General features: G+C 42.6%; 1 protein-coding gene across 1 annotated transcript in view; it reads left to right on the forward strand.

Annotated features, from left to right (window-relative positions):
- The window catches only part of lhfpl7 (LHFPL tetraspan subfamily member 7), a 127,401-nt gene that overhangs the window by 25,781 nt on the left and 88,624 nt on the right, over positions 1-12,996 (forward strand). The window contains exon 2 of the mRNA XM_005749534.1: positions 10,322-10,460. Coding sequence (XP_005749591.1) covers positions 10,322-10,460 — 139 coding nt within the window. The remainder of the gene's footprint in view (positions 1-10,321; positions 10,461-12,996) is intronic.

Consider the following 12,996-nt stretch of genomic DNA (forward strand, 5'->3'; position numbering starts at 1 on the left):
CCCCCCCCCCTTTGAACATCAATGATGTTGTCCTTCCTGCCATGGAATTGCTTTTGTTGGCTGCATATTTTTTTTAAGTAGAAGCCAAGAAACAAATAAGGGAAAATGAAGTGTCGCAAAGACGAAATGTTGAAATCACAAATGAAAATTTTAGTGACAGAAATAACCGGTAGACTGTGGAATTCTCAGAAAGCGTTGTCGTTGCTTTCAAATCATTCAGAAATTTACTGAAGAGTCACATAATCTGCTTATAGTTGATTAATACCATAATTTGCTTGCTTCAGGCTCACAGTGAGATTGCGTTGGCTGTGAAGTTAGCGATTTGTTTATGGTGACAGGTCGAAGTGCATCTTTGGCTCGTTGATCAGCAATAATGTGGATTTATTCATCAGCCCTGGAGCCCACAAGTGAAGTCTCTTTGGTCTCCAGGTGGTACAGCAGGAGGTAGTTAGTGGCCTGGCAGGGACGCAGCTGCCTGCAGCTTCGGGCAAACTGGAACCAGGCCAACTACACTGGAGCGCCGTGAGCTTGACCAGATTTACCCCTTAAAAAATGTGCTGAGTCCGGAAAGTTGAGTAACCAGTACTCCAGTGCTGTCATAAAACTATCGTGCACCTGTTTTTTATGATTCAGTGGGTAATTCTGAGGAGGCCGGGTGAAAAATTACAAGTGGGTCAGTGCTGCAAACTGCATTTTTCCAGTCACAGTAAAAAGGATATGTGCTGTCAGATATTATAGAGTTAATGCACCAGGTGGATTGTATTGCCTCTAGCTACTTGCTTCTGTATAGGTGTGCAGGTAGGTGTAGGTGTGCATATTATTAATTGTTACTGCAGTTTTGCAGGTATTTCAGTCTGTGTGATACAGAACAAGTAGAATCTACAAATGCAGCTTTCTAACCAGGCTTCCTACTGTGAACCAGAAGCTTAACCAAATATGGTTATTTCCAAAAAATGCTAAAGTGAAGCTACGAACAGGAGCCCACAAACCAGCGGGTGTTGTCCAACTTTAATGCGCAGTCTATGCTTGGATCCAGCTTCCTACCCTGAGCTGTGGTCCAAATCAAACATCCCTCCATGCCACATACACTGCATGCCCCACAAAGTTAGCAGTAAAACGTTATGTGTGTTTTCTTGTCTCATCAGGAGTGTTTCCTGCATGAGCACATCTCAGGTCATTCAGCTGTGTGTGTGCGTTTTGTATAGTAGGTGTGTGAAAGCAACAGTGTCTAAGAGATTCCCACGGTGTTTTCATTTAACATGACACCGAAGAATCGACACCACATTAAAGCATTGCATTGCAGCAGGGAGCGTCTCGTGTGGGTTCTTGCAAAAACTACACGTGATGAAGATGAGGGACTTTTTATGCCCCTGGGTGGGCAAAAATGACAGCATTTATCTAATGAGTTATAGCTGCAAACAAGCTAAACACCCAGATAGAAAAGTAGTGTCTCAGCAAACATATTTAAACATTTTGCAGGCTGTGTAGTCTCTGTGTGACAGACGGAATAAGCATTGTGAAGAAAAAAACAACATACAAGCAAAACAGCCTCAGTGAGTCAGCTTCTAAAGTGAGATTAATGCAGAAAATTTGGCTTCTTCAGACAACACAAAAATGTGCTGAAACTCAGAAATCTGCCCCCTGGAGCACAGACTGAATTATTTAACTTACATTTTTCAATTATTAATTTTAATGTCATTACTTTGATAAAAATTCTTCACATCTCCCACTACATAATCACATCAGAGCTGGCACTTGACCTTACGCGCTCCGCTATCATGAAACGTAAGAAAGTCTAATGCAAAGTTTCGTGAAGTTGCAGCAGGGTGTGTTATCTTAAAGGTTCATAAAGATTTCTGAGCTAAGAAGAATTTAGAAAACGTGAGCTCGAGTAACGGGGCGAAGTCGTGGTTTGGAAAGAACCTGGTAACAAAAACATAGGAGAGGATTATTAAGGTTAAATCCTTTAAATATGGCTTCAAATATTTTGAGTAGTTTTTTTTTTCTTTTTACAAAATAGCAAAAGTTTATTGTACGAGATGGGGTGGATCGCCTTGACAATACCAACGTGCATTAAAAAAACCCTCTGAAATGTGTCTGTGTGTTGGACAAACACTGCAGTGATAAATTTGAGGGACAGGCGGAGGGCATAAAGTGGAAACAGTGGAGGGATTTTCCATTTAAACTACCGAGACCACACAGACATTAGAAAAGATACGCTGCTGCTTGTCGGTCTTTGTAACCCTGTGAAGGAATGAAAGGATGTGTGAGGTTTCTTTCCCGTGAACCACTGCTGGGAGACAGAACGGTAGAAACGAATGTCAAAGTAGAGAAAATCTATCAAGTTTAGACACCAAAACGTCCTTTTCTGTGCTGAAAAACACATCTCTTTGAGAATGTATTCTCTTGTGTTCCTGAAGAATGAATTACGCGAGGCTGACTTCTGTACGGACAATAAACACACAAAAAACCAAAACAATTTAAGACCTTTTTCTGCTACTGCTAGGACTGAAGATTTCATCATTGTTTGTCCTTTACTGCACTGTTTCCCAAGATTCCCCAAGTCTGAGTAATAGTGCATGGTTTTAAACCAAGCTGGTGTCCCCAGTTTGTGCCTCTTGCTTATTAGCATTACATTTGAGTCACAGTGGTGGCCATTGATTTCTCAGGGAGTTTAAAAGCCCAGAGACTCAACATTCAGAAAACAGCTTAAGGCCCACTGCAGTTTTTGATCCTCAAAAACTCTTTTAAACCAACTGTGTGAAAAAATATTCTATCTGTCGCATGTTTTTTGCAACTCTGCAGCGCTTTCTTCCACGGATTAGTCAGCCAATAATCTTTCAGCGGTTTATACTTTAAATATGATATTGCACCAGAAAAGATCCTTTTGGTCCAGACTGAATCAGCTGTCCATTAAATTTCTTGTAATCTAAACAAAGTTGCCCCCAACTTTTCCCCTTTAGTGTCACTGTAAAAGGTCATGGGCTCATTTCCAGTTCTGTCATTATTCATTATTCACTACTAAAAAAAACAGGATCCACAATTCAAAGTGATCGTTCTGAGCCTTAGCCTGTCTGAAACAAGATGTTTTGGCTCCTCTCACTTTGAGGCCATCCTCCTTTGAATCCAGCTTTCTTCTTGGCTTTGGCAAACGCAAGGTTTGACATGATACAGAGCCAAAATTAGGAAGAGATCATTTGAAAGTGAGTGTTTCGAGGATGCCCAAACCTGAGCTTTGGTATAGCAAAGGTATTGCTTGTGCAAAGTGTTAATTTCGTTGAGCAGTCATTTTCAACATTGTTTTCATCAAAACGAGACGGAGCCCGTTCTCATTCCCGATGCGTAACATACCAACGATTTGTCACGTCCCAAGGCGTCCCTCAAGAACGCGAAAGGTAACCTTCCGCATTCCAGAGTGATGCGCCGGGTTGTGGATGGAATCCAATAGATTGACCCCGGCGGTAAAACACGTTCCAGCCTTGTATTCCAGCCCTAAACCTATCCTTAATCCTAACCATGACCTTATCCCTAACCTTAACCACAGCGTTAATGGTGTTAGATAGTGTAGTAAGAAAATGCTATAATGGAAAGTATTGATACTTTCATGAATAATGAATAAAAATTAAGTGGAAATATTCTAGAAAGACAAGATCCAATCAGAACTAATTATGTTGTGTGGAAAGGCGGGATGAGTTTGGAAATGATCCAATCAGAAGTAATGTACTTGTGCAGTGGAGAAACAGGGTGGGGTGGGTGGAGCTCCTGTGTTTCTCATGAAAACACAACAAAATGTCAAGAATTGGAAGGAAGAGACTGACTTTTACGCTTTTACAATTGTTTACGGCTAAATTAACTTTAGATTTAGTCTATGATAATCTTATGATCTTAAGTGGTCTAAAACTAGACTAAAACTAAAGGAAATTAGAATTTTAGATGCCTAAAATCAAAATCAAAGTTACATACATATATATGACACAACATAAGAAGGAACACTTGGGTCCCTGTGTTTTTGTACACACATCAGTGATGCTCAGAGGACGCCATTGTCATGTGAAATCTTCCGTTTGCCCATTTGTGCCATGCAAATGCAAATGCTCACATTCCTGTAAACAAACCTGGCTCTGTGTTACCAGCTTTTACATTCATTCTTTATCTCAGTAAAATTCATCTCCACTGTACTTCACTGCCCACAAACATGTATCTCATATTCTGCCGCTCGTCCCTCTTTAAACAAGTGGTTTTCTATGGCTGATAATATCTTGTGCATTTCATGACTCTGTGTTTCCACCTCATGGCCTTACAATAGGAATTCCCCTCTGAACGTGTATGTTGTACTCTCCATGACTCTCTGTTTGCGTCCCAGTGAGTGTCTGTGTGTCTGTGTGAGAGGGTTCAAGAGGGAAAAGCATGCACTCCCATGTCCTCCTAAGTGCTCCTGAATGTCACATCCTATCTGCAGCCTGTCCCTGAGGCACAAATGGACACTCCATCCACTTGTCAGGTGATTAATCTCCGCTCCTCTCTCTCTCTCCCTCGTCTCCTCTCCGCCTCGCATTCGCTCTGCACACACACCTTCGTCGGCCATTCTCCGGACCACCACACACACACACACGCGCATACTTATCCAAATAACGCTCCCTCTCTGAGTCACTTCTCAGTGAAGATCAATGAGGGGACGGATGCATAATTCAGCACATTGCTTTAGAGGCCGTTGTGGGGGGGCTTTTTTCTATTAGTGCTCAGAATGGCAGCGTAATCGTGGTTCCACTGGAAGATGATGAAGTTGCACGACAAGCGCAGAGGGCAGCACAGGTGAAAGGAAGCAGTTTATGGAAAGAGGAGCGGACAGGAGAAATCTCAGCTGATTCCTGTATAGGCGTGTGTGATGGCTGAAGCAGAAAGACCTCTGGTGGTTAGGAAGCGTCCCAGGAAGCTGCGTTACAGCGCAAATGGGCTTCTCAAGGCAGAACACGTCAAGGCTGATGCTTTAGTGCGACTGCTCGGCTTTGCTGAATGCTGATTACTGATGGAAGGGCTGAGGCAAGCACACAGAGGATGAGGCAGCAGTTGAGTGCAGATGATACACCTGCACAGGTTCACGACAGTATACACTAAAGCACGCACACACGCACACAATAGAGCGCTCCAGCAATATGGTAAACTCGTCACGTCTGCTTATTGCTGGATCTGCAGTGCTCTCTCTTCACCTCTTGTCCTCCATAAAGACGAGGCATTCGATTGTAAAGTGGAGGAGTTATTTCTGTCAAGGGCCGGCGCTGAGCATTAACTGTCTCCTCCGCCCGCCGCTTCTGGAGAGCAGAAACCCTCCATTTTCCACAGCCCCACGCTGAAACATTTTGCCCTTCCGTCCAGACTCGGAAAGGCAAAGTGCGTTTAATGAGACATGTCTTGCAATCTCCATCTTGTAACTCCCCATTGAAGAGACAATGAAATTTCATTGGCCCGTACAGTGTAATCCCAGACTTCCATAATGTAATTTGAAATCAAAGAGTCCCCTTCATGATGTCCCTTTATTACTCAAAGCAGCTGGATGCGCTTTTTTGTGTGGTTTTTTTGTATCGGAGCAGGTTATTGGTCTCCAGCAGGTTGAGGATGTGGATCATTTATTGTGGGAAACCAATAAAGCTTCTTTATGACAGTGCCAGGTAGGCTAACATTTGTATCATTGCTTGTAGCCTTTAGTTTTTATCAACATTGTAACACTTGAGTGGTTATATTAGAGGCTGCTGCAGGCCAGTTAGGACCATTGTGGGATTAAATGGTGCACTCGTGGATTATTCTCTGTATTAATTGCGATTGTGACGTTGACGTTGCGCCTTGAGTGCTTGAGCACACCTTGAGTCACAACATCCTGAGAGGATTAGTTTCCAAAACAAGTTTTCAGAGTGCAGCAGAGTGGAAGACAAAGAGATTAAGACATGTCTGCTTGTCTCATTTTGTATTCAGCTCAAAATATATATATATATTTTTCCCCTCGTCACAATTTTCCACTCTTTCAACCCTCCGCGTGTCTCTCCAGCTGTTGCGGTGGCTCGACCAGTTATTCACACATAATTACAATCTATTTAGGAGGAATCAGTGAAAAGACCAGCACTCTTAGCAGCTCATTTTCTACTAAATTAACTTGCGCTCCGAACGACTCAAGTACAGGCCTCCTAAATATTTTTGCATTGTCTCTAAGTAAAATAGTTTTTTTTCCATTAGAGCACACTCACACATGAACACAGTGTTGGAATTTGATGAATTGGGACACCGTTAATTGAAATGTTGGTTGTTTTCCTGTAAAAATAGCCCTGTAGTGCTCTGATAGCCTTTATTAGTCTCTGGGGCTGTGTTTAAATGGCACACAGAGAATGTCATGTGTATAAATCTATTACTGCTTGCAGATAAATAAGCTGGTGAAAAATGGGGAAAATACACAAATAAGCTTGATTTGCAGCTTACAGTGTTAACACATTTAGACTTCTTTGTTGTGATAATTATCGTTGTCGAACTTAATTCATATGATTCCGAGTTCATAACTCGTCTATTATAGTTTAGGTAAAGCGTACCTGATGGCTGTCCTCCTTCTCTTTGTCTGTACTTTCCTATATGAGACATGATGTACCTCTAAGTGTCACAGTGAATTGAGAACAGCAGGGTGGGAGGTACGCTGCACACTCTGAGCCCACGGGGCACGCCGAGATCAAGCAGTGGAGAGAAACGAGACATTCCCCTGCATACATGAATATCATTCTGGTTAGAGGGGAAGATGAAGAAAGGACACCGAAGTTAATGCCTTATCTGGATTTTTAAGTGCATCTTATCTATTCTTATTTCACTGACATGCAGGCATAAAGAAACTAAGAAAAAAGGAAAAGCAGCTGTGGTCTTAATGGCATATAAGAAGCATCTACAGTATATTAGGTATTTGTATCTTAACTATCGATCACATGACTGCTTACATGCGGAGGGGGTGGTGGAATTGATCAGTCCTAGTTATCAAAGAGTAAATCCATAAGGGGATAAATGTAGTCTCTGCAGAAGCTCCTTAAAGCTGTAGCTCTTCAAGTCGTCGCCAACAGGCGGCCATACTGCTCGTAGTCTAACCGAATGGAATTATAGAAGAAAATTACATTAATGCTAAATTTATTACCGTAGCAAACTCTTGCAAATTGAAAGTCTGATTGAATATGCATGATGTCTATTTGTTTATTTATGTTTGATTTTGTGCAGAAACCGTGATGGTGAAGGTTACAAACTATGAAAACTTTTTAAAGTTTCACTCAGTCAGCCCCAGAGGTTCAGCTTGCTTCCCTCCTGCACTGTCTATATAGGCAGTTAAAAATCCAAACTCAGTGTGTAAAAACTAGACTTGAGTTGACACGTTGGCATGAGACAGTACGTGCAGCCTATTCAGGTTGCACGGGCAGCCCACAGCTCCTCTAGGATGGCACTTCCATACAAGATGTCAGAAGACGGTTTACTGTGTTTTCCAGCACAGTCTAAAGAGTGTGAGGGAAATACCAGGAGACTGCCATTTGTCAGAAGAGCTGGGCAGGCCTGGAGAAGGGCATAAACCCAGCAGAAGGACCTGCTGCTTTGTGTGAGGAGAAATAGGAGCACTGCCAGAGGCCTACAGAATGACCTTCAGCAGACTACTGACCAAACTGTAGGAGACACAAAGGTGGAAAGAAGGCCTGATGTCCTTTAGTGGGATCAGTGCTCACAGCCCAGCATTGTGCAGCTAGAATATATTACTCTACTTCTTTAAAGTCAATAACAAGTTTTCTTTCCATGTATTTAAAATATGTAAGATTAGGCTCCCTTAATACTCTGTTTAAATAAAAATTGTGTTTATTACATTAAAAAGAATTATTCATACCCAAGGAGCATGAATAACCAACATCAGTATCTTCAGAATAGACAAGCCTATGGGATAAAAAATGGTGTCCCAGCCACATCATGTCATTCATCACTTTTTCGTGCCCTCTGTAAACAGCTTTGGAACTCATTACAGTCAGAGCGGCTTGCCATCTTTATGTATTTAGTCGTTTGCTTGTTTTTTCTGTATCTGTAGTGTTTTATTTAAATGCTCAAACCGGTGAGGAGGTTTTCTCCATTTGCTTGCACGCTTGTTTGTGCTGTGTGGAGCTCTCTGGGCAGCTGTGCATGACAAAGGAAGACCTAAGTGGCCAGATGCTGCTCTGCTGGAGGACTGAGATATTGTCGCTGGGCTTAACAATGATGGAATTAGACTTTAAATTAAATTTAATGAAACCTTTAATGTTCCTCCGAATGATTTGCAATAAAATCACTTATCTGCTCAGGGAGTTCCTTTTTATTGCTTTATAGCTGTATTCAAGGTGCCCTTGAGCAAGGCACTTAGCCTACACTTCTTAAGAACCTAAGCCAGATGTAAATGTGTGCAAATGCACTGTTTATGTATGCTGTCCATTTGTGAAGCAGACCGCATATTCTCTGCAGACCTGGACAAATAAAGGTCAAAAGAATAATGATCATCATTGCCACCAACATTACAGCACTTCAGTATTTCCCTGCTCCCCTTTCTGCCAAACACCCAGAACAAGCTAATTAAATCTTCTGTCGGGCATGGAAATCACTCCGCTTTCATCCTCCCTCCATTCACGTCAGTCACATCAGGAACATGCATAATGACACGTGTTTTAGGGCTGTAATTCCCCTGTGAATGTTAGACATTTCCCTCTGATCGCCCCCGCCCGCATGCTAATTGCTGATGTGGCGCTGTTTTGAGCCTGCTGTCTGTGCGCCGTGCTTGTCGACGACGGACACCTTTTAAAGTGTGCTGATGAGGGTGTGTGGGGGCTTCCTCGAGAGTCAGTTTGAGAGGATATGCAGATCAAACCACTCCACAAAGACACACAGGTTGTTCGAACTCACTCGCACACAGACACACTTTCTCTCAGGGCTAACGCACTGTGTGGCTTTTAAACTTAGCTGCCACTTTTTAGGAGTCTCTAAAAGTAGAAGCAGGAGAGGACAGGTGAGCACAGTTGATCCCGGTGAAAAACAGTTAAAACATTCACAGGACAAAGAGCCAAATTCCCCAGGATGCATGTTTATATAAAAGTACAAAAGAAGGAATTTTGTCTAGCTCAGTTATTTCTTTGATGTAACAATGCTTTGTGGCAATGAATCTTATACTGTTGGAAAGCCAGTTTATTTCCCTTATAATGAGCCCATCTTTGTAAGGTATGAACAGCAGAGTTGAGTATGTGGGTTGCACCAATAAAAAACTTGCCAAATCTGCTTTGGAACCAAACTCTATCCTCCAAGATGGCCACACTCGCCCCCAGAGAGCGGGGTTTATCAGAGACTACCTCCAGAATTTGGGAGTGGAGAGGATGGAATGGCCTGTGTGCAGTGCTGACCTCAACCCCACTGAACATTTGTGGGATCAGCTTGGACGTGCTGTTCTTACCAGGGTGACCAACGCAACCACATTGGCTGACTTGCAGCAACTGCTGGTTGAAGAATGGGACGCCATCCCACAGCAGTGTGTGACCAAGCTCGCTACCAGCATGAGGAGGAGGTGCCAGGCTGTTGTGGCTGTGCATGGATCTTCTGCATGCTACTGAGGCCTCTGTTTGTTAAAAGAAGACATGTTTAACTCGCCAATAGTTCTCGTTGCTTCAGACTTCAATCATCTAATCCAAGACGCCAAAACACCAAACAAGAGCAGCTGTTTGGCATTGGCAAAGAAGATTTGGTAACGTTTTCATGAGCTCAACCCATATACTCAATGTGTTCCTTACAAATGCGGCACCATCAAAGGAAAACAAACAGGCTTTCCAACAGTATAAGATTTAATGGCAAGAAGCATAAAAAAATCGACCAAAGACCTTACTTTTTGTTCTAAGTTTAGTTGTGGTTTATCATAAAAGTTGTGGAGGAATGTCTTCTCTCTGTTGGCCTTCTGCCTCTGTTTGGCTTCTCCTGCTCTCAGCATGTGTGTGATTAAGTGAAGGTGTAATGAATAAGGACAGTGCCCTCTTGTTTGGCCTTGCATTGCTGTTTTCCAGCTGAGAGAGCTAATAACCTGTTAGTGGGGGATTAACTGTGAGATTACACAATACCAAAGTAAAGACTTTTTGGCTTTGGGGATTGGTTTCGAATTTAGTAACAAATTCCAAATCTTTGACGGTGAGGTAATGACAGGAGCTTTCCACATTTGCTCCCGCTGCTCAAAATGTAGGTTTATCGACGTGGTGCTCAGAGTACTTGCGGGCGAATCGGTGGAGATAAAATGAAATTGTCCTGTGTTTGTGTTTTTCCTCAGACCAGTGCAGTGCTGTGTTCGGGAGGCTGTGCTCTGCTGGCTGTCAGCTCCCTGTTGGCCATCATCACCATCTTCCTGCCCAGTGGAGGATGTGAGAGAAGGATCTGCACCCTGGCTGGATACATGCAAATGGCTGCAGGTCGGTAGAGACGTGAAGACACAAGGCACAATCGCATACATACATACCGATCCATAAATGTATAATTTTTGAGATAAGAGATTACCTACTTATGAAAGATGATGAAAAAAATATTTTTAATTGAACTGATTTCAGTTTTTTGCTTCGTGCTGTAAGACATCCTTCACTACTCCATGCTCTATTAGACTATTAGATGCATTCTAATAGCACTGCCTGTTACTGGGATTCTATATAAAAAATACAAATAAACAGCTGAACTTGCCAATCAGTCAAAAACAAGAGCAAAAAAAAGACACAACTTGAGGCCAGCTGCAGCTAGGCAACAACAGTCCGCATGGAGGGACTAAGCGAGTGAGATGAAGGCGAGGATGGATTTAGAGCCTACGGTAAAAAGACAATTATGCCTCCTTAACACAGGTCATTGGTTCAGAGCTACATGTGACTTATCAGGCCGCTGGTTTCCCTCTAACGGAGAAGTGGTCCCGTAAACAGAGAGCAGTCGGCACTTGAGCTTAATAAACCAATAACACACCACGGCTGATGTCGCTGCTTAGTACTGGCCTTCACACTTCTTGCTTTGCGCATTGGACCATTTTAATGGCATGTGGTACAAAAGGTGAAGCATTTTTCTGCAGTTGTATTAGACGATACGGTTCATGTGTGCTTTATTTACAGCAGTGTAATTCCTCATTTGTGCGTTAGACCGGCTCTAATATGTGGAAGACGCTTACTGTGCCTCTCCTGGTTTAAAAATAAACAGTATTTGATGCAGTAATTCTGTGTACACCAGCGGTCCCCAACCCCCGGGCCTCGAACCAGTACCAGTCCGTGAGTCGTTTGGTACCGGGCCGCGAGAGTTGAGGCTCAGGTGTGAAATGTATGGTTTTCAGGGTTTTTATCAGTTTTCAGCGTTATTTTGTTATCGTTTTTATCGTTAACTCGGTTTTCCTGGGTCTTTTCAGGTGTGTTATGAATAAATCTTCTTTTTTCGGTACCGGTACTAGTTTTATTTTGTTGTATTTATCCACGACACCTTAAAGGCCGGTCCGTGAAAATATTGTCGGGCATAAACCGGTGCGTGGCGCAAAAAAGGTTGGGGACCGCTGGTGTACACACACCATATTAGGGAGGTGACCATGCTGAAAGTTCTACATGTGACGTGAGATTGAGCATCGTGTGTAATAGTCATAGACTGTATATAAAAGATGGAGGTATCATTATGACCTCCATCTTGATGTTGCTGGACGTGGAGTACTAATTCATCAGTCAATGCTTGCAAGCTTCCTTAGCCCCATTTACACAGGATTACAGACTGATTTGGGATTACCTGGCAACCACTGGTCACTAGGGAAAAAAGGAGTATTCCCTGTCGGTGAGTATTTCCTGGAGTATTTCCAGTTTGCCAGCAGTGATTGTTTTGGTCAGTGGCAGAGTTTGCTAGTGCCTCCTCTACTTTCTACAAACACAGCGTTTCCACTGTTGAGAACTGTTTCCTTTTCTGAGAAAGGGCGACTACAGGTGTCCTGACCTGTTTTCTGACATTATATGTAAAAACTTAGGGCTTGAGTTGCCCCTACCCACTCTGTTCAGATGCACAAACCCTTGATTGTTACTTTTTGTCTCCTCTTATTTATTTACATAAACTTTGTCCTCATCTATAGCTTATTTAGAACCCTGCAAGTGGCATTTAACTAAGCATAATTAGAGACTAGATTCATTGGCCAGGTTAAATCTTTATTGACAAAGATGGACTTTCACAGGCTATGGTTAATGATGTGTTTAAAGTGGTTCTTATTGCTTACAGCCAGACTCTCATACCTCTCTGTCTGACTCCAGTATCAGATCAATGTTGCTTTGGGAAAATGAAAATGAGTCTTTGGCAAACCTCTGGTGTGTGTTTTTTCATGTGTGTGTGTGTGTGTAATCCAGTTCTGTGTGTCTATTATAGCTACAGCTTTTGCTAAATAACAATGTGAAGTGAGGAGCTGGGTCTTTGTTCCGTTTCCAGGTTGACTCTTGTCTAGATAGACAGAGGTTTCACAGAGCCCACAAAGCCCCGAGGAGGGTAGATCAGAAGAGTGTTTGTTTTCCCAGCACTACAAGTATGTGTGTATGTGTTGAGAGAGTGCTATCAAAGTGGGCTGATAAAATGTAGCAAGCAGATTAAGAACAATGGTTTTCTTTGTGGTGTGCATATCATCAGTTTGGCTTTTGACGGTGTGAGTTTTCTCGCAGATTGGAAGAAATGAACTGCTGGCAAGATTCTCTTTGTCACCTTTCTCCTTCCAGCAAGAAGTGAAACCTGTTTTGATCCCCATGTTTTCTATAGTGACTGTGACAGACAGTGGAAATGTCAACATCCACATGTTGTGCTGTGTTACTATATTTTGGGGTGCTGAAAGTAACTGAGTCAAAAGAAGTGGAGAACATTTTGCTCATCACTACTTAGTTCAGAGTTGATTGGAATGGATTAGAGTAAGGTGTGAATATACAAAGATTCTGACCACGTCATGATCCACCTAATCCCCGCGTACAG

The sequence above is a fragment of the Pundamilia nyererei genome, unplaced genomic scaffold, assembly GCF_000239375.1.
Source record: "Pundamilia nyererei isolate P.nyererei 1_Seehausen unplaced genomic scaffold, PunNye1.0 scaffold00249, whole genome shotgun sequence".
Classification (NCBI taxonomy): Eukaryota; Metazoa; Chordata; class Actinopteri; order Cichliformes; family Cichlidae; genus Pundamilia; species Pundamilia nyererei.